This window comes from Bos indicus, chromosome 17, assembly GCF_029378745.1.
Source record: "Bos indicus isolate NIAB-ARS_2022 breed Sahiwal x Tharparkar chromosome 17, NIAB-ARS_B.indTharparkar_mat_pri_1.0, whole genome shotgun sequence".
Classification (NCBI taxonomy): Eukaryota; Metazoa; Chordata; class Mammalia; order Artiodactyla; family Bovidae; genus Bos; species Bos indicus.
In genome coordinates this window covers 44,465,870-44,492,100 of record NC_091776.1, presented here as the reverse complement: position 1 = coordinate 44,492,100, position 26,231 = coordinate 44,465,870, and the positions used below count along the sequence as shown (strand labels likewise).

Here is a 26,231-nt window from a genome sequence, read left to right as displayed (position 1 = left end):
CCCACCCTATAAAAGAGCTGGTCAGCAAGCCTGGATCCTGCGGCTCCTCTTCAGGTTAGGGCTGACAAGCTCTGTTCTGACCCCATGTGCTCATCAGAAACAGGGAATCTGAGTTCCACTGGAGTTGGCCTGTGCCATGGACCAGCTGTCTGAGGTGGTGTGGGCCCTTCCCTTCACCTACAGATCCAGTGTAGTCCAGGGAAGGCTGCATGTTTAGGCCTCAGCCAAAAAAGCTGCTACATCTGCTAAGGGTCCTGCATCTGTGTTCTTACTTTGGGAGAAGAGGTCGGGGTCTGAAGTGAAGGGGTTGATGTACCAAGGTCCTAAGCTTGGAGGGCAGCCTCGTGCCTGCATGAGCTGAGCCAGAGCTTAGACACAAAGCTGTGGCTTTAACCAGGGACCAGTAGGCTAAGGCTTGGACTGATGGATCCCAGGGAAGCCATACCTTTTCCCAATTGTTCAGACCCAGCCCCACCCCTAGGTCACCCACACCTGCAGGGCTGGCGAAGCTAATGAGTGCAGCGGCCCCCCGCCCCCCACTGGGGACACACTCTGTTAGTTAAGCAGGTAACCAGTGACCTCCGCAGGCGGTCCTACCAAAGGAACATATCACAATCAACACGGACGAAGGTGCCGGGGAGAGAAACAGACACAGCGTGTTTATTAGAATGCGGGAAGGAGGCCTTCTTCCCCAGAGCACTGCTTCTCAGAGTCTGTATCAAGAGCAAGACAAAGTTGAAAATCGTATTCCTGAGAAGAAGCAAAAAAGGTACAATTTTGCAAACAAACGGGTGGCTTTAACAAATGATAAAAAAATTTTTTTTTTTAAACAACAAAATTTCAAGTATTATTCCAGATGACACGGCAAACCCAACGCAGGAGGAAAGGCTAAGGACTCGCAGAACCTATTGGCAGGAAGGGGCTGCTCCAGGCGGGCTGGGGCATCACCAGGGACAACCTGCAGCCTGGCCCCAGGCCACCCCAGCCCCGAGGCTGGGAGGAATGATGAGGGCGGATAGCTCGGTGGGCTGCAGCTGTGCTGAGGAGGAGCCCCGTGTGTTAGTGACCCAAACATGCCCTTGGTGCTGGGGAGTCCTGGATGTCTGAGGATTTTTTTTCATAAACAGGAACATATGCTTATTCTTTCAAATATCAGTGTCTCCAATTTTAGTCAATTTGCAAATATAAATTATATCATTTGTGCTACAGTTTGTGATATTTAAATCTCATTAGGAGATGAGCACCGAAGCTATGAAAACACACACGTGAGCCGCTGTGCGTCCTGCGGCTGGAAAATTGTGCTCCCTTTCGTCATAGCACAGTGTTTCTGACAAACTCCCCTTCCTCTCCCAGGACACTCTTCTTGAACAGAGATGTCTGCTTTGACTGTGGTTGTGGGACAGATACACAGGGACGGCTGATGGCTCTTGTTCCGGCCCCAGGGCTCTGGGTGCCACAGGTGGGGGTTCTCGCCAAGAGGGTCTCACTCCACAAAAGAAAGGTCATACCAGAGTGCCCTATGCCGAGACCCCAGTCCCCACTGTGGGGGATGGGGGACTGTGAAATGCCCTTAAAATGTCTGTTTTCAGTATTTTCTGAGATGTGTGTCACTGACTGCCAACACTCCTGAGCCATCACGGTGCCTCCCTGGACGCTCAGTTCTTGAACCTCGTCTGTTCACAGATGTGATTGAATTTCCTGTGGGAAAAAACAGTCAAATCATACGAGAGGGCATCACAGATGCATTCAGTAAAGGAATTCTGTACTTGTACCCAAAGGAACTACAGGAGACAGTGATCCTGTGCTTGAGGTTTGCAAGAGCATGTTTCTCATACAGCAAAGACACTAACCCCAAACGCAACCTTCTTTGTTGCTGTTTAGTCTCTATGTCATGTCTGACTCCTTTGTGACCCCTCCTTTCTAAATGTAAAATATAAGTGGAACATTTGGGCAATTTCCAGAAACTCAGACCTGTGCCTCGTGAGCATCCCCAAGGTACTGTGGGTGACCTCCTCTCTGAGAAGACGAGGGTTCCTTTGCTGCCCCCCTTCCCCACATTTTAATTGAGACAGGTTAGCCTGTTACTAGTGAAATCTCTTTCTTAGAATAAAATTATCTCTTCCACATAGTTTATGCTCAAATACAAACCAAGATTTTTATTTTACAGAATCACTCCCTTAGGGGTGGCTGCCTTTACCTGAGTCCTCATGATGACTCCTTTAACCAATTTCTTTAATTTGAACCTCAAATGGCTGTTTGGGATCACAGTCACCGCAAACAGCATCAATCCATGAAACTGACTTATGCCATCACTTTCCTCATGGTTTCAAAGCAGAGGCCGATCTACTCCTATGGGCGACCGCGCGTGGTGACATGAATGTCAACATGAACAGCCTCTAAAGACCCCGTGGGAAACTCCCAGGGAGAGCTCTAGCCATTGCATCACCATAGGTAGATCCAGGTGCATGGCGACGTGCACACGGCTGTGACTTGGGAAATGGTTCTCAGGGACCACAACCAGGGATTCGCACAGCGCTCAGCCCTGCACGTGTAGGCTGGGGACATGGAGGTGGAGAAGGAGATGAATGTGTATGGGCAAACATTTCATGAAATGACATAACAGAAGAGCAGAATTTCTAAGTGATAATGACTTTTACGCGGGCTTCCCTTGTGGCTCAGATGGTAAAGCGTCTGCCTACAATGCGGGAGACCTGGGTTCGATCCCTGGGTCGGGAAGTTCCCCTGGAGAAGGAAATGGCAACCCATTCCAGTATTCTTGCCTGGAAAATCCCATTGACGGAGGAGCCTGGTAGGCTAAAGTCCATGGGGTCGCAAAGAGTTGGACATGACTGAGCGACTTCACTTAATCACTTCACTTAATGACTTTTTTATATACTACATGACTTTATAAAGCATGACAATTATTAATGAACTAGTATATTTTTAAGTAGAGAACCGACTACTTCATGAACATCCCTAAAAGCTTCAAAATCAACATGGCCAAAAGATTTAAAGAAAAGCAGCTCCTGTTAGGAAACCGCAGGTTTGTTTGCCTGTCTGCACTTGCTTCTCCAGCCCTGCCCAGCCCCCGCCCTGCCTGCACACTCACATTGCGTGGTGGGCCTTCACCTGAGTGCGGCAGTTGCGGCCCCAGTAGCAATCAGGACGGGACGTGACGGCCGCTGGGAAGAGAAAAAAATGAACACATGTCATGCACATGTCTACAGACTCGGCCTAGTGAATTTAAGCTGAGACCCAAAGAGACACTGCAGCTGAGACACACAACGCTTTGTTCCACTTCATAGCTCGCTTCCTTGTTCTCCAGGAAAGGAAAAAAATCTTTAATCGAAAATCCAGTTTAGAAATGAGATGACTCCAGTTGCCATCTTGTTTCAGGAACCCACCTCACCTGATCCAGAGCCTGTGCAGGCACCAGGCAAGGGGCGCTTAAGACAAGCATGGCCTTCGTGCCCCCACCTACCAGGCTGTGTCCCTGGCCCTGCTGTGAACTCAGAGTAAAGGCCCACACAGGGTGTTGAGCTATTGCAAAAGAGTGTGGGAGCCCACGCAAGCAGAACTGAACTGTGGGCCAGGAAGGGGCCAGGTGGTTCCTCACCTGGTAGCTCAGAAGCAGGAATGTTCTGCCGATACTGGTAGGTGAGCTCGCGGAAGCTCCGCAGGCCACAGCAGTAGCACAGCACGGTGTTCCCGGTGATTCTGTAATCTGGAAGGAACACAGCCTCTTATAGGCACAGCTCGCCAGTGGGTAGCATCATGTTTCCAGCACAGGAGAACAGACGTGGCTTGCACGCTGCTGGGGAACTAATGCACTGATCCATAGACAGGGTCAGACAGAGGGCTGGACATTTGGAAAACAAGAGCAAAACCAACCTAGACACCAACTTATTTCCTTATAGCACAATCATTCCATCTAGATTAAAAATTTAAATATTTAGAACAATCTAAAAAAGTACTAAGAGGAATAATATTCTTCTCTTGAGCTATTTCTGTGACATGAAAACCAAATGGCACAAAGGAAGGGATTTATAAATGTGACTGCCTCTAGTTTACACATCACAATGGGAACACATATAACAAAGGAGAAATACTAATGAAATAGTAGAGGATGTGTTTTTAACACAAATGACAATGTGTTGCACCATTAACAAAGATGTCACACAAATAATCTCCCAAGTCCAAAAATGAACCAAGGAACACAGACAAGCATATATATGTCCCATATAAGAAAAAGATTTTCCATTTCATTTACCATCAAACATGGCAGATAAAATATCCCACCGTTTGCCTCTTTCATATTTACAAGACCTAGAGATCATGGCACCTGGTCCTGACACTTCATGGGAAATAGATGGGGAAACAGTGTCAGACTTTATTTTTTTGGGCTCCAAAATCACTGCAGATGGTGATTGCAGCATGAAATTAAAAGACGCTTACTCCTTGGAAGGAAAGTTATGACCAACTTAGATAGCATATAAAAAGCAGAGACATTACTTTGCCAACAAAGGTCCGTCTAGTCAAGGCTATGGTTTTTCCAGTGGTCATGTGTGAATGTGAGAGTTGGACTGTGAAGAAAGCTGAGCGCCGAAGAATTGATGCTTTTGAACTGTGGTGTTGGAGAAGACTCTTGAGAGTCCCTTGGACTGCAAGGAGATCCAACCAGTCCATCCTAAAGGAGATCAGTCCTGGGTGTTCTTTGGAAGGATTGATGCTAAAGATGAAACTCCAGTACTTCGGCTACCTCATGCAAAGAGTTGACTCATTGGAAAAGACTCTGATGCTGGGAGGGATTGGGGGCAGGAGGAGAAGGGGACGACAGAGGATGAGATGGCTGGATGGCATCACTGACTCGATGGACATGAGTCTGAGTGAACTGCGGGAGTTGGTGATGGACAGGGAGGCCTGGCGTGCTGCAATTCATGGGGTCACAAAGAGTCGGACACGACTGAGCGACTGAACTGAACTGAGAGGGCAAACATTCAGCTGACGGGCTTAGGGGATGCTGGCACTCAGGCCCCAGGACATGCCTCAACCATGCAAGCCAGTGACAGTAGTCCTGTTTATTATCCTAAGGGGATAACTGTGTTTTTTGGGGGAGGGGTGGCGCGGGGACGGGGAATGACTGTGAAACCTACAGGACTGCATGCTCGACAGCTTCAGTGGTGGTTCTAACAGTGAAAAGCTGGGAAGAACCTAAATATCCTTTAGTAACAAACTGGCTAAATGAACGATGGTATCAGAATGCTAAGTAATAACTAAAAAAAAATCAAGGCATAGACCTTTGTTGATGTAGGAAGAGTCCGAGATATACTGTTGGGTGAATAGGTTATTAAAAGCATGTCTGGCAGGATCTCGTTTATGAAAATGATACACACACATGGGTACATGCATTTAGAAGGTGGCTGTCAAAGTATTATGACTGGGTATATTTTAGGTGGTGGGATTTCCAATGATTTTCACTTTATTCTTCAGACTTTCTTGTACCACTTAACGTTTTCTTTGTGAACCACATCATTCTTATAAAAATAGCCATTAAAAAGCAAAAGAAGACCCAACCACATAGAACTGTCCCAACAGAGGAAACTCAAGATACTCACTATAATGTGTCTGTGAGACAAAATAACTTAGTACCTTTCAAGTCTTTTATAATAATTTATGTGTTAGGGAAAAAAAAATCACTCACTGATTTTTCTGCACCCTCCATTAGTGACAAAAGTTCACACTTCACAAAGCACTAGGTGTCCCTGGGAGAGGGGGTAAGCCTTCGCTGAGTCACCTGATGCACTGAGGGACAGGCCAGCAAAGACCCTGACAACCAGCCCTAGAATGTCAAGGCTGACCAGTGGTGGGGCCAGCACCTCGCCAGCTGTGTTCCTTCCCTCCCTTGTGTGAGAAAAGATTCTGGAACACGTCATGTCGACTCAAACCCAACAAGAAAAAAGAAATCTCAAAGTATCAGGACCTTTCTGTCTGTCTCTGCCAGGGTAGGCAGAGGTTGCAGGAGTGAACATGGGAAAGCCAACAAGCAATGCTGCCAGTGTGTGGACAGGCAGGAGGGACCGCTTGACCAGAGGCAGAGGTGCCCCTGGAAAACACCACCATCAGTAGGGGGCAAGTAGGCACAACAAGGCTTACCAGACAGCAGGAATACTCCCCTCTGCAGAGCCCCGAGGCTCTCAGTCAACATGTTTTTCCAAGTCAAACCCCTGGTGGCCAGGTAATTCTGTAACAGGGAAATGGGCAAGAGAAGAAACATGAGCTTGGAGAAGGAAACACTTAAAAAAAAAAAAAAGGAAACACTAAAATGGCAAAGAGGGAGCTTCTCTGGTGGTCCAGTGACTGAGAGTTTGCCTTGCAATGTGGGCGGACACTGGTTTGATTCCTGGTCCGGGAAGGTCCTGCATGCTGCGTGGCAGCTGAGCCCATAGGGCCATAACTACGGAGCCCATGTGCTGCAACTCCTGAAGCCCCCACGCTCTACAGCCCGTGCTCTGCAACAAGAGACGCCACGGCAACAGGAAGCCCATGCAGTGCAACTAGAGAATAACCCCTAGTCTCTGCAACCAGAGAAAAGCCTGTGTAGCAATGAAGACCCAGCACAGCCAATAAATAAATATTAAAAAAAAAAAGAACATATAACAAATGGCAAAGAGGGCTGACATTTCATAAAAGGCCCTGGAAGGTGGGTAGAGCCGAAACACCTAAGTGTGGTGGGCACTTGCAGAGGGTGAGTGTTGCATAAAGTTAGGGGACCTGCTTCCAGGAGTTTAGCTGGGAGGCCTGGATGGCCTGTTGGAACAGGAGGCCTGGGGCAGACATGGTATCACACCCACACAGTGCAGCACAAAATTTTCGACCAAGGAGCTTCTTCTCAGTCTCAAAGGGCAGACTAGCTTTAGAACCTCAAGTGTAAGAGTTGGCATTCTCTGAAATTCTGCAAAGACACTCCTATAGCATAGGAGCAGTGAGACCTAATTGCAGCTTGATCGGCCACAGTATGGTGACAGGCCCACGACCATGTGACAAGGAAGCCAGGGTCTACATCTGGGTGGGCTCTGCCCTCAAGACGCATGGAGCTGCTTGGTTCTGTGTAAACCTACAAGAGCGTGCCTGTGAATACCTAGCTAGAGAGCAGTGAGGTAGAGGAGGTGCTGTTCAGATGAGAAGGGCCTTGCCCTGGGGGTGTCATACCACATATATTCGGGTGAAGGGAAGACCCCTGGCAAGCGACACATGTGCATGTTAAACCCTGAAGTTCTAAGAGCCAGCTGCCTCCTGAAATGCATGAAGAGGGCCAGTGGGCAGTCCTGGTTCCACCCAAGGGCCAGCCGCTCCCCTTGCCTGCCCCGGGCAGGCTGAGCAGGACCTGGAACTGTGTAACACAATTACTGTGGCTTCTCAGTGTGAAGGGCAGGGAGGAATACCTATCTGGGGGGATACAGGGATAAACAGACATGCAGAGTCACAACATGCAGACACGCACAAACAGACATGCAAAGCCACAACACTGGACAGTCCTGGGAGGCCTCCCACTGGCCTCCACCTGGCCTGTACCTTCAGGACGTCCGACTCATAGTTGTTGTTGCTCAGCACCCCGTCCAGACACCGGTCACCCAGGTTGAGCTCTGTTGGGATGGAGGGAAGCAGCATTACCCATTTCATATGCACTTTATGAAAGCACTGGTCACCTGACAGGATAACCAAATTTCATTCATTATGGATTCTACGAAGAATGGAAAGTTATGTGACATTATGGTCATGGGCGTTGGGCAGGGGAAGGATGGGGGAGGTGACAGTTAAGGAGTTTGGGATGGACATGTACACACTGCTGTATTTAAATTGGATAACCAACAAGGACCTACAGTATAGCACAGGGAACTCTGCTTAATGTTACATGGCAGCCTGGATGAAAGAGGAGTTTGGGGGAGAAAGGATACATGTATAAGTATGGCTGAGTTCCTTTGCTGTTCACTTGAAACTATCACATTGTTTGTTAATCAGCTATATCCCATAATGAAATAGAAAGTTTAATTGAAAAAAAAAGTTGTGTGATGAAATATAATTTCAAACAGAGAAAAAGTAAAAGGCATTCCATTCCACTCCCCCCAGAAATGGTCCAGTCTGCACAGTCCCTGGTCTGGGGTTGTGAAGTCCAGACATGTGTTTTTAGTGGGGGTGGTCCTTGTGCACGACTCAGAGTTCCCCTGTTGTTGTTATTGCTGTCTTGGAGCCAACACTCACTGACACTTGCAAATCTATGCAGACCTCTAGGAAAAGGAGCTAATTCATGGCGACCAATGTGGCCTTTCCCTGCTCAGGCACACAGCCAGCCCACCACTGGCCTCAAGTACACCAAGTGAACAAGGAAAGGTGGTGGCAATTGGTGGTGGGGCCAGCATTACCGCAGAACGGGGCCAGGCAGCCGAGGCAGCCAGTCCGGGCACAGCCCCAGTACAGGTGGCAGAAGGGCTGCAGGCAGATGGCACCTGTGGACACAGAGCACACGTACCAGTCACGCCACATGGCGAGGAGGAAGTTCATGTAACCATTAAATAAGTGACAAGCTTGATTTTCACCATCATCTAGAAACTGTTAATGTGCCATACAGTTCAGCTGTTAGATTTTAAAATGACACCTTGGACAGGGTTCAATCCTTGCTTGGGGAATGGAGATCCAACGAACTATGCAGCCAACAGAAAAGAATAAAATGAGACACTGGAGAACTACTGGGTGACGTGTCAGATACAGATCTAGAAAGAGAGCCCCCTGTGTGTACGACAGGGGTAGGTTTCAACTGGTGACCAAAGACAGATTATCAAACACTCGTGCAGGGACACCTGATGACACAGGTGGAAACACAGAACTGTATGTTTTGCTCAAACCACACACAGAAGTCCATGACACTTTGAAAACCAGGCTGGAAGGACACATGGGAGTGGCTCTGAGGTGGGGAGGGGCCCCAGGCAGATGGTGTACACACACACCCACACCCTCACTCACACTGCTGGGGGGCGATGCGGGGGTCCCGCTCACGCTCCGCTCTCCGGTCCGGCATGGGCTGGAAGCAGCAGGTGCATATGGCGTGGCTTCCTTGCAGGGCGCACACGTAGTCCTGGGCTGTGGGACAGACAGGCTGCTCAGGCTGGTGCTGCCAGCACTGGAGCAGCAGCACGAGCGGCTCAGCCCACACCTGGAGGGGCAGCTACAAGATACGCATGAGGACACAGACCTACAAGAAAACCTGGGCAGATCTCAGGCCAATTTTGCTGACAGCCAAGTGACAGTCTACCACTCAAACTAAAAGGTGTAATAGACGGAAAAGTGACCGAAGCTATCTTTTGGTTCAGTAGTTGGAGCTAGATTTCAAAGGCCATTTGCAGGTTTTCTAGTAAGGACAGATCATAAAACAGTAAAGTGATTTCTCTAGTCTCTGCTGGCTAACTCTGCACCAAGAGCTGTGTCAATGTGGCCTGGCCCCTGGTCACTCACGTACCACGTGAGGCTCTGTGCACTTACCATGGTCACAACGGGGCCTTCCATGCACCACCCTGGTCATCCCCACACGTAGGGGCCTACAAGGACACCCCCAAGAGTCGTGGCACAGCACATATGGCAGACGGTTAAGAATGTGGCTCTGGGTCACAATTCTGAGGTCAGTGGCCTCTAGACAGGCTGAGGCTGACAGTGGCAAGGAGGCCAGGCCCTACAATGTAGGGCCACAAACCACAGTCCACATGTTCATTTTTCCTTTCTTAATGGCACCTAGGAACTCGCCCACTGAAATGGGCAGTGAACAGACAGTTCAGGGCGGCTCTGGTAACATCACATCCTGTTGCTGGAAAGAAGCCAGTCCCTCACTGGAGGAGCCCATGTGTGATGGTCACTTCATCTTTGGCAAGCATCCCGGGGCATGCTGACAGTCCCAAGGCAGTAGTGGGGAGGGTTGGGGAAGGGTAAGTGTCAGAATCAGGACTGTGTGTTCAAGAGCGGAGATCCACAAGTAAAGCTGATTATCTGGTTTCTTAGCTCAAAACAGGTCACGAAAAGCAACGAGCTATCTGAGCAGAGAAGAGCCAGCAGAAGCGCCACCCACACCCAGAGCGGTCAGGACAGCAAGGAGGGAGTGGCCATCTCACCTGCCGTGACACTGGCGGACGTGGACGGTGCATCCCCGGGGACCTGCGGTGCCCCTGGCTCGCTGCCGGGCCCTGGGTAGGGAAGGGGCTGCCCCGCCTGCCTGCGGTACTCAGGGCACTGTCTGCACACGATGGACGGCTGGCTGCAAGGAAAGCACAGAGCTTGGGGGGATGAGATGACACCCGCTCTGGTTGGTGCGTGAGGCTGAGGCTAGTGACAACAGTCCCAGACCGAATGACAAGTCAAGACCCAGACCCCAGCTCATGGGCCTTGTCCCGCCTCCATGTCTCAGCTCTGCATCAGCCACTGGACCTGGTGTGTGTGAAGGGGAAGGACAGCTGCCCTCCAGCACCCCCTAGCCCCCTACACTCACCCTGCACAGCAGCAGTCGGCAGGCTCTGCTCCCTGCCACCTCCCAGCCCCCCTTTTCCCACACTTCTCCAGCGCTCTCTCCCTCAGACACTCCTGGGATCTGGAGACATCTCCTGCCTGCCCCTCGACCCCCTGAGGCATCCCCTGGAGTGGAGCCTTCCTGTCCCCACACTGGGCAGGGTGCGCTCTTGCAGGTCTGACGCCACTCACGCACACCCGTCCCCTCATTAAAATCTGAAAATGCACAGGGCTGAATGCTGCTGTCCACAGCGCCTTTCAGCTGTATGCTCCTTAGCTGAGCCTTCAAACCTGCAGATGGTAAAACATAATCTGCAAGAAAGACATATGTGGACTCTCCTCTGGTCTCAGTCAGAGGATGCCTGCCTGAGCCTGCCACCCATGGGAAGGACAGGCAAGACATGACTAGAAAAGGAAGAAACGTTGAAAAGACACTCAGCCCTGTTTGGAAGAAAAAGATGTAAATGGGACTAAGTTACCTGCCTGTCCCAATACCCCGAGTGTCTCGGGGATCACTGCTGTCCCTCCACACACCCCAGGGAGTGCCGCCACCTGCACTCAACAGCGGGCATTTGTTGAGCACCAATCTTGAGCTCAACCAGACGTCAGAAGTACAGCAAGGTATCCTCTCACTGAGACTCCTGACATGAACATCCTACTTCCACATGCTTGTCTCCAAGAAATAACTGGATATGTGGACTAAACTGTAAACACAGAATGTGCACTGTGGTTTTGTCCCAGGTTTCAAAATATTACAAAAAATGTCTTAAGCAATAAAAAAAAAAATTAAGCATGTATGACTACACATGTGTATGAATGGATGAATATATAATTAAAACCTCACACAAAAGTGATTTTTGGTTTTCTTTTTGCTTGAACATTATGTGCTAAATTTTGTGAAAAGAGACAAACTGGGGGTGGGGGGTTTGTCTTTTTAAATATTATGGCCTCAATACAAAAATTCACACCCTGGACTTCTAAGTCAGGAGACATGAGCCAATAAAATAAGGTCTCCTAGGACTGCACCCTGTCTACCAGGTGGCTGTGGCTTTTTTGTAATAATACCCTGACAGATGGTAAGTACCTCAAGTGATACTCTAGGACGTATGTTCACTAGGTAAGCTGTGGAGAGTGAGTGTGCTTATGTGGTATTTGTATCAGCTGGTGAATCAAGGCACTTGATGAGGACTCAGCAAATAAAAAAGTATCATTTCCTGTGGCCAGTCTGTCACAATAATTAAGCCCAAGCATTATGCTACACACCCTAAACTTCTATAAGGCTGTATGTCAGTTATATCTTAATAAACTGGAAAACAATACAGATAAGCAACAAAAAAATAGAATAAATGTTCCACTGCATAACAAAAGAGAAAAAAGGCTATCACAGAAGGCAGGGCAGTGAGCAAGCCTCATCACGGTCACCTGAATGAGTGGCGTGCTTGGCACAAGGCAGGCAACACGGCTGCTGGGTTGCGCCTCAGCAGTGGCCTGGACCAGCAGGTCCTGGGAGGTGGTCAGACTCGGGCCGCCCACCCCGCTCCAGGCCCAAGGGGCTTACCTAACGTCCGAGGACTCACTGTCCACGTCCGACAGCTCCAGCAGGTCCTCAGAGCTGCCCTCCTCGTCGGAGAAGGCCCTCCTGACCTTGGGCTGCAGCATGTCCTGTGTGATCTTGTTCCTGGCGGCCATGCTGCGCAGATCCTCCTCGCTGCGCCTCTTGTCCGGGTGCTGCAGCAGGTACGCCTCCACCAGGTTGTTGAGGATGTGGTTTTTACAGATGCGCTCAACCGGACAGCGGCAGGTGGGGCACAGGGCAGACCGCTCCATCCAGCCCGAGTAGCAGGCAGCGCAGAAGGTGTGCATACAGGGCTGCAGGCTGAGGGCACGGATGGGCTTCAGAGGCCTGGGGGCACTCGTGGGTGGAGCGTCTCCCCAGCAAGTGCAGCAGCCCCTTGGATGCAGGGCTCCAGGGGCATGGCTGGCCTGGGGCGTGAGGATCAAGGACCCAGGGTCATGCTGCCTCTTTCCTTGGAGGAGGAAATGGCCCTGCTCAGACTGAGGTTCGGGTACAAAACAGAAAAATGAGCCAACTGCCCATCCCCAGCCCCTATGCTCTTTTGCCTCAGCAGGGCCTTGAGCCTGTGCTTCCTGGGCATTCCACCCACACCATGCGTGAGGTTAGCTGCTGGCGGGGTCTGCATCCTCAGCTAATGCCGGGGGAAGCCACCTGCCTTCCAAAACCCACCAGAGAAACAGTCCCTGTGCAAAAACATGGCACCCACCGCAACTGCTCTAACTCTGTGCCTGTCAACTACAAGAAAGTAGGAAAAAAAAAAAAAAAAGAAACTAGAGGTCACATGGCACCCTAGGGAGGGCCAGGGAGGAAGAGCAGAGACACTGGGAGTGGGTGGAAAGGACACGCATTTCAGCTGAACTTCAGACAGATTAATTCCAAGTTCCCACAGAGAAGCAACGAGAGTTCGTTCTAGGAGGCTCGCCCATGCTAACTGCTAAGCTTCCTTTGCCAGGAGACACCGAGCCCTCGGTGCAGCTCTCCTGCTCCGCCCGAGGCCAACCTGAGGTCAGAGCCACAGCACCTCAGTCTCTCGGGCTCCTCTGTAGCTTCAGTCACCAGCCTGGTTTCTGGCTTGTCGGCCATACAAGGAAAACGGCTATGGCACTTTCAGCGGGTGCAGCCTCTGACCTGACCCAAAGGCCCACCCTACCCTTGGCCTCCCACAGGACCCCATTTGGGCGCACCTCACACAGTCGTGCAGCAGGTCCTGGCAGATGATGCACGTGAGCGTCTCCTCCATCTTGTCTGGCTTCATGGCCTCGGCTCTGACGTCAAGGGCAGCGGGAGGGTCTCTGCCTGGGTCTGTGACCAGTATGGGCAAGTTAAGGTCTGGCTCCCCAACTGCAAGGGAAGGGACACATTCTGACCGTCATGACCATGGAGGCAACACATCTCTTGTATTTACAGATGTCTTAAACTGTGGACAGAAGACCTCTTCCTTTGTGTATTTCAAAGGGCATTTTTAAGAAGGTTCAAAATAAGTTTCCTAATCTGGTATATTTAAATATTGTTTTAGAACAGTTAATAGTATAAAAAGACACTCAGGATACGTAGGTACGAGAAAAGGCCAGTTGTCAAATAGCATTTGTGTATGAAGTCATTTTTGTTTAAATAAAAAAATGTGACTCATATGCATACAGGAAAGTGCTAGAAAATACAGACCATCAGATGTTACCAGGAGCACTGATGAACCTATTTGCAGGGCAGGAACAGAGACAGAGACCTAGAGAGACTTGTGGACACAGTTGGGGAAGCAGAGGTAGGGCAAATTGGGAGAGCAGCATCGACATATTTCACATACTATCATATATAAAATAAATAGCCAGTGGGAAGCTGCTGTGCAGCACAGGAAGCTCAGCTGGGTGCTTCTGTGGTGACCCAGATGGGTGGGATGGGGTGGGGGGTGGGTGAGAAGGAGGCTCAAGAAGGATGGCATATATGTATATGTATAGCCGATTCTTATTGCTGCACAGCAGAAACTAATATAATGCTGTAAAGCAACTATACTCCAATTAAAAAATAATTAAACTTAAAAATGTTACCAGGAGCTTAAAATCTCTTTTTTTTTTTGGCTGACATGTTTAATTTTTCCATATCACAGATTAATTTTTACTTTTAATTTATTAGAGAAACATGATTTAAAAAGTCAAATATTTAAAAGAAAACAAAAGCAGCAGCCCTCTGCCCCAGCCTCTGCTCACCTTCACCATCTCCCCCTCCTCTGAGGAAAGGACTTTCTTGCTGCCTAACAATGTCTTTTAGCTGTTTCTTCTGGTCCCAGCCTCTGTGTTTCTGGATTGTCACACTACATTTACGCTGAAGATTTTAGGTATCTCCTGATATTCATTAAAACAGAGAAGGATTTTGCCCTTTGAGTAGCCTTCCCAATATTATTCTAACACAATTATTGGGTCAGTATATTGTAGGTATATTACTATGCTTAAATAGTCTGTTCAGTCAAACAGCATATTAGAATTTCCTTTCTTATATACTTTTTCATTTCTGATAATTAAAAATGGCTTCATTTTTATACTTGTTTATGTATCTGTTGCCAATTCATTCCACACCTTCCCAGGTCAATCAACTCATTTTCCACTCAATACACTAGACAATACAGTTTCTTTCTAAGGCCCATCTTCCTTCCCATCACACTGCTCCAATCCACGGGCAGCCCTCAGGTCTGCCTTACAGCTACTGTCTTACCAACTACATTTCCAAACATTTTTTACAGTCTTTTTAACTTTCGCTTTTAAAGCATAGATTTTTCTCTAAATTGTCTTTAATGTGAAGTTTCAAACTATCACTTAAAGATAACATACTCTTAAAAATTGGCTGTTGTATCAGGACAGAGTCATAACTCGAGAATATGGCTTCCAGGGGCTTCCCTGGTAGCTCAGTGGTAAAAAAAACCCGCCTGCTAATGCAGGATGGAGAAGGCGATGCCACCCCTCTCCAGTACTTTTGCCTGGAAAATCCCATGGATGGAGGAGCCCTGTAGGCTGCAGTCCATGGGGTTGCTCAGAGTTCGACACGACTGAGCGACTTCACTTTCACTTTTCACCTTCATGCATTGGAGAAGGAAATGGCAACCCACTCCAGTATTCTTGCCTGAAGAATCCCATGGATGGAGGAGCTCTGTAGGCTGCAGTCCATGGGGTCGCTAAGAGTCAGACATGACTGAGCGACTTCACTTTCACTTTTCACCTTCATGCACTGGAGAAGGAAATGGCAACCCACTCCAGTATTCTTGCCTGGAGAATCCCAGGGACAGGGGAGCCTGGTGGGCTGCTGTCTATGGGGTCGCAGAGAGTCAGACACGACTGAAGTGACTTAGCAGCAGCAGCAGCAGCAGCTAATGCAGGAGACATGGGTTTGATCCCTGATCTGGGAAGACCCCTCATACCACAACTAAACCCGTGCACCACAACTACTGAGCCCGTGCTCTGGAGCCTCAGAGCCACAACAATTGAAGCCTGCAAGCCCCAGAGCCCGAGCTCTGCAACGAGAAGCCACCACAGTGAGAAGCGCACACGTGTCACCAGAGAGTAGCCCTGTTTGCTGTAACTAGAGAAAAACTTGTGCAGCAATGAAGACCCAGCATAGCCAAAAAAAAAAAAAAAAGAATGCAGTTTGCAGACTGATAACATATCCTGGCAGTAAACACAGTTCAATCCCAATGGTACAAACAGTAAAGAAAGGGCCCAGGCTGCCATCTGCTGTCAGCCTAAGACAGCATCCTCAGGCTTTGGCAGACGGTGGGGCCCCAACAGGTACAGGTTGGATGGTTCCTGCTGGGGCCCTGAGGTTACATGAAACCTTGAGATTCTGACCTGCTTTTACTCTCTTCTTAACAGGCTCCAAATCCTCCTGATCCTGGGGTTCCGACAGAGAAAAGGAAGCCCCCTCTCTGTCTGGGAGAGTTAAAGGGAAGCTGGAGATTTCATCACTTGTCACAGATGGACCACACCCCTTTGGAGAGATGTCTGTACCTCTGGAGCCTGTGAGAGGGACAAACAACAAAGTCTGATTCACCCACCTCAGAAGAAGAGACAGCAGATCGAAGTGTCACTAATTCAAACTAGGCACAGGGGACGCAAGATGCCGTTAAAAAACCCAGAAAACTGGAAGCGTTCATTCTATGTGATTTTTACAGTATATGAATTATATAACCTGTAAAAAATACCACACTGCTATAGTCCCCCTATCCCCAGGCTTTCTCTTGAGGATGGAACAAGACAGCAACTGCTACAGAAACCTTACTACTGACAGCCTGATGCCTGACGCCACCACTGAACTCCTCAGTGCTTGTCTGTCCCCGTAACAACACAGGGCAGGAAGAGTGAATAGAAAGCACTGTAGCTACCGCCCCGAGACCCCCATTCTCACTGGAGCTGGAGGGAGGCCCTCGGCCTGCGGAGGTGGGCTCCATGGAAGAGGTAGAGGCCGTGGGGAAGAGGTCCGATGTGGACGTCGATGGCTGTGGTTCCTCAAAGCACACCTGAGTGGCGGGCGACGACAGCAGGACCTGGGGATCCTGAGGATCGTCACCTCGCCCTGCACCTGAGGTATCTTTGGTCACGTGGAACACATTTTCTTTATTAGCTTCTGTGAACACAGAAGGAGCAGGAGGAAAATACAGTCAGGGCACAGATGGGCACCACCGCCTCAGGCAAGCTATTCCTGTTGACGGAGACAGTCAACACACAGACCCACTTTACACACACCCACTCCTCTTGGAAAATCCCACTTACCAAAGGAGTCTTGTGTTACACCTTGCTTTTCATTTAGAGATTCGTAGAGGTATGCCACGTCTGAAAGGAATTAACCAAATCAGAGCACTGTCAGTCACGTGCCAGGTGGGAACTCACATTTCTCTTCTGTTCCCTCCCATTACCTCACAGCCACTTTGTCCTTGTCGACTATTTTGACATATCAGCTAGTAACCACAGCTGCCAGTTTAAGGGAATTTAAAGCAAGTAATCCAAAACAACTGAACCAAAGCCAAAATAAATAAGCCTCAGGAATCTCATCTGGCATGAAGAGGCTGACTAAGGGAAGCAGAGCAACAAGGAGGGAGGAGTCTATGCCTCGCGTATTTCAAACCACCAGAAGCGGACACGAGATCCTTCTGTGTGGCCAGGGGTGGCTTTGACTATGCTGAGGACAACCTAGGGAACACCCGCCCCCTTCTTCCTATTTTGGGGGCACCATTTGAAGGACTCCCCTAATTCTGTCCTGCATCATTCTTCTTCCACAAACACAAACGTGGATGCTCAGATTGGGACAAGCTCCAGTGGAATCCTGTCTGACCTCTGCTGTCCACTGTCAAATGTCCCAGAGCAGAGCCATCTGTGGCCTCCAGCCCCCATTCTAAGTCTTGTTCAGCTTATCCCTCCCCATTCACTCACTTCTCCTTGGCTACCATTTTGAGACCCGTGGCTCATGACCACGGTGGCATTTCTGAAGAATGGCTGGGGCTCAGACTGCGAGGCCAACATTCCCATTCTTCAACAGACACTACCCACACCAAGAATCTACATAAACACAGAACGGATGCAGGTAAGCTAACATTCCTTCAGGAAATACTGGCTTCAATAAGCCTCTTCCCACAATGCTTTCCAGCGGTTTCAGGGCCCCCTGCCACACCTCACCTGTGGGTCCAGCCCAGAAAACCCCTGTCTTACTGTGTTCTGGCTCATTCTTCCTGTACACCAAGTAGATGACATCCCCAGTCTGTAAAGGGCAAGTTTGCTTCTTAACAACCTTCAGCTTGTTAATGACAGTTCCATTGGCACTGTAGGGGCAACAAAATGGAATTTATCTTACTTAAAATAACTTGGAGTTAAAAGCTCCTTTTCTACAATCAGTAGAAAAGCAGTTCAATTTTTTTTTTTTTTAATTTAAAAAAGTTTTTGGCAGAGGCACACAGAACATGGGATCTCATTCCCCAACCAGGGACTGAACTGACATCCCCGGCACTGGAAGTGTGAAGTCTTAATCACTGGACTAACAGAGAAGCCCCTATCACCTTGAAAATGATAAATACTCATAGGAATGATATAAACATTTGTGCCACCTTACAATTCTCTTAAGGAAATCCTTGCCTGTTGTGCTGTCACTCACAGCCAAATGATGTTGTCAAGTGTTTGAACATCTTCATTGTTCCAAACTCATGTTCTCCTCCTGGTGAAGCCCTGGAATCCACCAGCAGCATGTGCTTTGACTTCCAGCTTTTCTTCTGCACCAGACTCTGTCCACAGACCTACCCCTCCCTCCAGCAGCCTTAGCCCCTCTCAGTTCATTCGTCACATGAGCACCAACGGCCCCCATGAGACAAGCTCTGCGTGCTAAGTTGCTTCAGTTGCGTCTGACTCTGTACAACCCCGTGGACTGAAGCCTCCCAGGCTCCTCTGTCCATGGGATTTCCCAGGCAAGAATACTGGAGTTGCCATGCCTTCCTCCAGGGGATCTTCATGACCCAGGGATCACTCACATCTCTTACGTCTCTTGCATTGGCAGGCAGGTTCTTTACCACTAGTGCCACCTAGGAAGCCCTGAGACAGGCTCTGGGCAGAAGCAAATCAACACACAACTACCGATGACAGGAAGACAGTGTGATTCCTGTGCTTGGGATGCCACTCCAGTTAATCAGGGACCAGTCAATCAGGTGCTTAAACCCCTTAGTGACTCCTTACTGTTCTCAGTCTAAAGTCTGGTCTCTCCAGCGTGGACATCGGGGTCTTCCTGCTGGCGCTTCTGGACCTCTGCAGTTGCTGTTCCTTCTGCATGGAACACCCATGCCCCTCCAGCCACCTCAGCCAAGGGAGGCAGTGGCTTCTGGAAGCTGGGACAGAAGACAGCTGCTTCTCCTCTAGAGCCTCCAGAAAGAGCTGATGCCAATGAGACCTGAGTTGGACTTTGGGCCCCCTTTTGGCCTTCCCTGGTGGTCTAGTGGTTGAGAGTCCGCCTGCGAATGCAGGGGACACAGGCTGTATCCCTGGTCTGGGAAGATTCTGCATGCCATGGGGCAACTAAGCCTGTGCACCACAGCTGCTGAGCCTGGTCTCTAGAGTCTGTGTGCTGCAACTATAGAAGTGCAGAAGCCCCATGCTCCACAACAAAAGAAGCCACTGCAATGAGAAGGCCATGCACAGTAAGGAAGAGTAGCCCGCGCTTGCCACAACTAGAGGAAGCCTGGTACAGCAACGAAGACCCAGCAGAGCCTAAAATAAGCGAATAAATATTAAAAAAGAAAATCAGGGACCACACTGCTGGATGGGAGGGCAGCGGATACTACTGGGAGAGACAGAAGCCTGAGTCAGATGGGACAGGAGGTGCCTCCCTGAGGAGGTCCTCCTGAGTGGACAGAGACTAGACTGCAACCAAGGGGAGGAGCGCACCTGAGCAACCTCCTCCCCCTTAGCCAATTTTGGGCACTTGGTCTGCCCTGGCCCTAACTCCTTGGCTGCACTCTTACGACTCCCAGTGAGGAAGAGGCTCTAGCCTGGCCTCTGAGCAGGCTTCCACTACTCTAGATTTCTGTATAGGGCCAGACAGTAAATAGTGCAGGCGGTGTTGTCATACCATCTCTTGTTTCGAGTCCTCAGCAGCTGGCAGCAGGTCCCTGGAAGGCTGGGCTGCCTTCCCAGTAAAAGCCCACTTACAGAGACCAGCAAAGCTGTCTCACACAGCCGCGGCTCTGCTGCCAGGCTCAAGATCCATCCTCAAGCTCTTTCTAACCCAAAAGTCTGATTTCACTTTTCTGCTTAAAAAGTGAAAGTGAAGTCACTCAGTCGTGTCCGACTCTGCGACCCCATGGACTGTAGCCTACAGGCTCCTCCATCCATGGGATTTTCCAGGCAAGAATACTGGAGTGGGTTGCCATTTCCTTCTCCAAGGGGTGCTTAAACCCTTAGTGACTCCTTACTGTTCTCAGACTAAAGTCAGATCTCTCTAGTGTGGACATCAGGGTCTTCCTGCTGGCACTCTGGACCTCTGCAGCTGCTGTTTCTTCTGCGTGGAACACCCCTGCCCCTCCAGCCACCTCGGCCAAGGGAGGCAGTGGCTTCTGGAAGCTGGGACAGAAGACAGCTGATTCTCCTCTAGAGCCTCCAGAAAGAGCTGACACCAATGAGACCTGAGTTGGACTTTGGGCCCCCAGGCCTATAATATCCCAGATTGCTGTTGTTTTCAGCCACTGAGCCTTTGGTTATTACAACAACAGTATAATAGTATAATCCTATTAATACAAAATAAATATGTATATATTTTTAGTGGGTGAGTGCAATTTGGAAAGCTTTTCACTTTCACACACTACTTATGTGGTGTAATAGTAAAAAAGAAAGGCAAACTTCTTGATTTGGGGAAGCCTAACTTGCATATGTTTGTAAAAGCCCAAAATGTATCACTGCCTTTTAAGTCTTACTTCTGAGACAATTTTTGCTTTAATCTGAAAACATTCAAGAATTGTCACTAGCACCAGTGTCACTAAGTAGCCCATCCTAGAAGCCCGAAAATATATCTCCCAATACCCAGAGACCCTAGCAGACTTCTGAGCTATAGAAAGTGGGCCTTTGTCTCTTCTCTGCAATCACTGGCTAAAGTCGGCTTCCTGAAGCTATGAGGAAACAGGAACGAAGTTCAGAAAGAGCTTACCTGGTATCTTCCAGTGATACCTGACCCGATTTTTCATCCACTGTAATTTTACAGTGATCTCCAGAGACCAATTTATTGCCAGGGAATGAAAGGTCACAACCTAAAACAGAGAGGAGGGTGTGCAGAGAAGGGGAATACAACTGTGGGTACTGGGCACAACACTATGCTTTGTTTAATGATATCATACGACCAGAAGTCAAGACCCACTAAGTCAAGACCCAAAAAGCATTTAAGTGTTAATCCAAAAGGAAAAGGGACTATGTTTTGAACCTTTCTGCTTCCTCACTACCCAGAGGATATACCCCATCAACACCTCTAGCGATACATCAACTGCTTCATGGTGACGTTTTACAATATGCACATGTATGCAGACAACCTGGTAAGTATTATAGAACTTTGAGAAAAACCTAAGGGGCTTATTAAATATCTTCAGTATCGTAGTCCTGAATTTCTTCTGTGTAATCTAAGGTTTCATAAATGGTCACAAAATTGAAGCAATGACAGATTCACAAAAATATGACTGAGTTATCACAGGCACACGTACACGTTTAAGAAAATCTAAAACAAAACAGAGATGTATCTATAGCTGAATACAATCATTGTATTCTCATTAAATCCAAGGGGGAAATCCTCAAATACTTTGTTCTCTCCTAAAATCAAAAGAATAAACGCTTTCAGGAGTGTTTTAATACCAAGTCACTAATCTGCCTATGATAGGTTTGCACCGTAGCTACTAAGGTTTATAGTAGCTTTATTTTATTGTTTTGGGGGCCATGCCCTGCGACTTGTAGGATTTTAGTTCCTCAACCAGGGATTGAGTCTGCACCTTTGGCAGTGAAAGCACACAGTCCTAACCACTGGACAGCTAGGGAATTCCCTACAGTAGCTTTATTTTTAATAACCAAACGTGGGAAGCAGTACAGTACAAGTACCCATCAACTGGTGGCGAATTAATACACACACTGCAGAACACCACCCAGCAACAACAAGGAACACAACTTGATACACATAACTGCCAAGGGTGAACCTCAAAAGCACCAGCCAAGAGAAAGAAGCCGGACCCAAAGACAGTGCTGCGATAATGTGTGATTTCCCTTAGATGGCTTTAGACGGTGTTCTGGAAAAGGCAGAACTACAGGGAGAGAAATCATATAGGTGAGTGTCAGGATTTAAGGTTGAAAGGGCAGGGACAGACTCCAAAAGACCAGGAACTTTCTGAGGTGATAGAAATGTTCTGTATCTTGATGGTAGTGGTGCCTCCATTTCTCAAAACTCATTGAACACCTAAAAGGGGCAAATTTTACTAAGTGTGAACTATGCTTCCATAACCCTTAAACCTTATTTGCCCAAACACTCCACATTATGGGAAGTATTTTGTTACATTTATCTGAGGTGAATTTCACCTGTGCTCAAGACTGTCCCATTACACTGAACAAAACCACCAGGATGGTCTCACAGCCCCAGAGCCAGGCTGGTCACTGTGGCACCGGAGTGGGGCTTTAATAGGCTTCTCCACGCCAGAACATCAGCATTCCAATTGAGAACTAGAATATTGTGTGCTTGTCTTTCAGTTCATTAATCTCTCCATGGCTGGTATGCATTTCTGCCACTCTCCAAGAATGGGGAGCTCTTTGGGAAGGTGAGGACTCCCACTTGCCCCCAACACACATCAACTCAGCTCTCCCTTTTTCTCAAAATAATGCCTAGTACATAGCAGGTGTATAACAGTTTTAAAATAATCAAGTTCTATAACCTGTGTGCCCCCCAAAATTATACACTGAAACCCTATCCCCTAAAGTGACTGTATTTAGAGAGAGTGACTGTGGATGATAAAGTTAAATAAGATCATCAGTGTAGGGCCTTAATCGGAGAGGGTTGAAATGCTTGTAAGAGGGAGACACCACAGGTCTCTTGGTCCAGTATGCGAGGACAGAAAGAGAAGGCAGCTCTCTGTGACCCAGGAAGAAGAGTTCTTATCAGGAAACAAATCAACTGACACCTTGATCTTGGACTTCCTAGAAATAAATTTCTGTTGTTTAAGCTTCCTGATCTGTGGTATTTTGTTATGGAGGCCTAAGCAGATTTTTAAACTCTACATTTTGCTGGAAAGGTTAATACATTCAAGGAAAGGACTTTCACTGAATCAGCTCAACTACATATTTACGTTCCTTGCTTTGTTGTTCAGTCACGTCCAACTCTTTGCAACTCCATGGACTGCAGCACACCAGGCTGCCTTGTCCCTCTTTATCTCCTGGAGTTTGCCCAAGTTCATGTCCATTGAATCAGTGATGCTATCCAACCACCTCATCCTCCGTTGCCCTCTTCTCCTTTTGCCTTCAATCTTTCCCATCATCAAGGTCTTTTCCAATGAGTCGACTGTTTGCATCAGGTGGCCAAAGTATTGGAGCTTCCTTGTATTAACGTGTAAAGTGATACTATAGTGTTGTGTTATAATAACAATGGCTAACGTTAAGTGCTAACTCTTCGCTAGGCTTCTTTTAATCTTCACAGTGACCCTATTAAGTAGGTACAAAGGCATTGAAATGTAAATTTTTAACCCAAAGTAAGTTGTGCTGTGGTGGTGGTGCTGCTGCTTCTGCTGGTGTCATGGTGGCCCTGGAGGTGGCGGTCTCCAGGGCTTCTGCTCTTCATCAAACATCCATTTACATGAATTAACACATCTTGAAAAGTTTCTAATAATCCATAAATATTTTTAAAGTTGTAAAAAAATAATAACTTGATCCTGGGGTTTAAGACTGTCTCCCAAAAGACCCCAACAGAAAAACAGGTACAGGTACATCGTACTGGGTAAAATGAAGCCGAAAAATACTTGCTTTTAAATAGTAATCTTTTCTCATTCTCTCTTGTTTAAAGTATAAAGTCAGAATAACAATGTATTATTTTCATTTTAAAAAATATTTATTTATTTGGTTGCATCTGGTCTAAGTTGCATCATGTGAACTTAATTGGGGCATGTGGGATCTAGTTCCCTGACCAGGGATGGAACTCCAGTTCCCCTGCATTGGAGGTGCGGAGTCTCAGACACTGCACCACCAAGGAATTCCCAGAGTCACAACTTATTAATTTGCATAAAACCAAAATATTTTGGTTGGCCTCATCAGTGCACTGCACTCTCAGTATAAAAGCTACAAGGGAGGTTAAATTATCAGAGCTCTAGAGGCAGTACACGACTGAGCAACTTCATTTCAGTTTTCACTTTCACGCACTGGAGAAGGAAATGGCAACCCACTCCAGCGTTCTTGCCTGGAGAATCCCAGGGACGGGGGAGCCTGGTGGGCTGCCGTCTATGGGGTCGTACAGAGTCAGACATGACTGAAGTGACTTAGCAGCAGCAAAGGCAGTAAGCATGGAGGGTGAGGGCTCTTCCTCTCACTACTTGTGTGACTTTCTTCAAGTCCTTAGCTTCCCCTTTCATTAAATCAACAAATATTTGAGCAACTCTATTCTAAGAGCTGGGACTTGAGATCTTTTTAATGTAGTTGTTTACAGCTATAAATTTCCCTCTAAGCACTGCTTATCTGCATCCCCTAAGTTTTGGTACATTATAGTTTGGGGCTTCCCTGATAGCTCAGCTGGTAAAGAATCCTCCTGCAATGCGGGAGGTCTGGGTTCAAACCCTGGGTTGGGAAGATCCCCTGGAGAAGGGAAAGGCTACCCACTCCAGTATTCTGGCCTGGAGGTCCACGGACTATATAGTCCATGCGGAGAAGGAAATGGCAACCCACTCCAGTATTCTTGCCTGGAGAATCCTGGTGGGCTGCTTTCCATAAGGTGGCACAGAGTCGGACACAACTGAAGCGACTTAGCATGCATGCATGCATGCATATAGTCCATGGGGTCGCAAAGAGTTGGACATGACTGAGCGATTTTCACATATGATATTTTTACTTATGTCAAGATATTTTCTAATTTCCCTTTGGATTTCTTCTTAGACCCACTGCTTCTTTAAGAATGTTATTTAATTTCCACATATCTGTGGATTTTCCAGTGTTCCTTCTGCTTTGCTTTCTAATTTCATTTCTATTAAGGTTAGAGAAGATGCTTTGGGTAGTAATAAACTTGAGAAGATTGCATTCCCGGGGATAAATTATTGTAACTACTTCATAAAGTTGTGGTGAGGATTAAATAACCTGAATGAAGCACTCAGAAGTGACTGGGCAGACCGTTAAGTGAATACATGGCAGCTGTTATACGAAAGCCCATTCCACTGGAAAAACTGGACGGCAGAATGCGCCCCGCCCAGGGTCCTCCCATAGCCCGGTGGGCCCGGTCTCGCCCTGCTCCTATCATCAGGCTTCCGCCCTCAGCCCCCGGCTTCTGTCCTTCGGTCCCCGTCCCCCACCCCCATCCCGGGTCCCTGATCCCGGCCCCCGTGCCCTGACCCATCCCCAGGCTTGTCCCCCGCCGGTCCCACGTTTCCCATGCCCGCTCTCCGCCCCGCACCTCTTCTTCGCCCGATGGTCCACTCCCGTTTCCTCAGGAGGACGTGCGGCTCGCCCTCCTCGGCGCCCAGGCGAAGAAGCCTTCCCCACGGCTGCTGCTGGGGCGGCTGCTCGCCTTCCCCCGGCCGCTCCATCGGATTCACATCTGACGAGACCCGGAAACGTCGGGTGAGACCCGGACCGCAAGGGCAGAGGCTGCGGCCTGCCGCTCCTCCTCGGCGCCCGCGCCCCACCGCTGCGGCCCGCGCCGCGAGCCTCCCCAGCGTCCCGCCGGACGCCCGCGCCCGTCGCCAGCTTACCCCCCGCCCCGCGCCGAACCCGGAACCGGCCGCGCAGCCACCGCTGCTGTCAACAGACATCGCAGATCCCTCAGCTGATCCGCTGGGCGGGGCCCACAGCGTCCTTGCCCTGCGATTGGCGGGCGGTGGCAACCACTGAACGCGGCGGCTAGAGTGGAACCTGGGGGACGGGCATCGAGAGTGGACACGTGGAGGCTAGCGGAGCATGCGCAGAGGATAGGTTGCGGGCTTGGACGCCATCTTTGATGTTGGCCGGGACAACTTGGTGTTCCCGGATCTCGGAAGTAGCTGAGGTCAGCCACATGTTAAGTCCGCGCAAAGGGGTCAGAGTAACGAGCATTGGGCACCAAAGCAAATTCCCAAAGCTGCGTTGGAAGTGCAGATGGCGTTTAGAAGTGCGAAGCGACGGTCTGCCTTACATCTGACGAGGTAAATGCAAGTTGAAATTTCCCAAGGCCATTTTTCTGGCGATCGGAAAGTTGATAGTACCCTGGGAGAGCTCTGGAAAGCGCGAGCATCTCCGCATTGGTTGGCACCTCTTGGAGGCGGTGATACAGTCTCCGTTTTAAACGCACGTTTCCTGGACTCAAACGATGCTGCCTTTTGGGATCTGGCGGCGCTTCGGTGAGTGTTCCAAAGGAGATTGATCTGGGATCATCCGTGCTGAGCGGGTGAGAGTGAAAGTGCCGAGTC

General features: G+C 48.8%; 1 protein-coding gene and 1 long non-coding RNA gene across 3 annotated transcripts in view; one reads left to right on the top strand and one right to left on the bottom strand.

The window, feature by feature from the left end:
* Nucleotides 1-631: 631 nt before the first annotated feature.
* CHFR (checkpoint with forkhead and ring finger domains) lies at nucleotides 632-25,671 on the bottom strand. 2 transcript variants are annotated; one of them, XM_019977765.2, is made up of 17 exons: nucleotides 25,539-25,671; nucleotides 25,241-25,384; nucleotides 20,777-20,876; nucleotides 17,806-17,915; nucleotides 16,873-16,932; nucleotides 16,508-16,726; nucleotides 15,952-16,119; nucleotides 13,306-13,462; nucleotides 12,104-12,421; nucleotides 10,155-10,297; nucleotides 9,019-9,135; nucleotides 8,421-8,504; nucleotides 7,573-7,643; nucleotides 6,154-6,241; nucleotides 3,617-3,724; nucleotides 3,110-3,182; nucleotides 632-1,698 (listed from the first exon to the last, which is right to left on the bottom strand). In XM_019977765.2, the coding sequence occupies exons 2-17, from the start codon at nucleotides 25,371-25,373 to the stop codon at nucleotides 1,656-1,658; spliced, it is 1,992 nt and encodes a 663-aa protein (XP_019833324.2). In that variant the 5' UTR covers nucleotides 25,374-25,384; nucleotides 25,539-25,671; the 3' UTR covers nucleotides 632-1,655. The 2 variants fall into 2 exon arrangements, with proteins under 2 accessions (XP_019833324.2, XP_019833323.2); XM_019977764.2 differs by lacking the exon at nucleotides 25,539-25,671 and having other exon boundaries at nucleotides 25,241-25,512.
* LOC139176716 (uncharacterized) overlaps nucleotides 25,564-26,231 on the top strand; it is a 31,173-nt gene continuing 30,505 nt past the window's right edge. Inside the window, exon 1 of the long non-coding RNA XR_011561128.1 lies at nucleotides 25,564-25,967. This is a non-coding gene — a long non-coding RNA (uncharacterized lncRNA). The remainder of the gene's footprint in view (nucleotides 25,968-26,231) is intronic.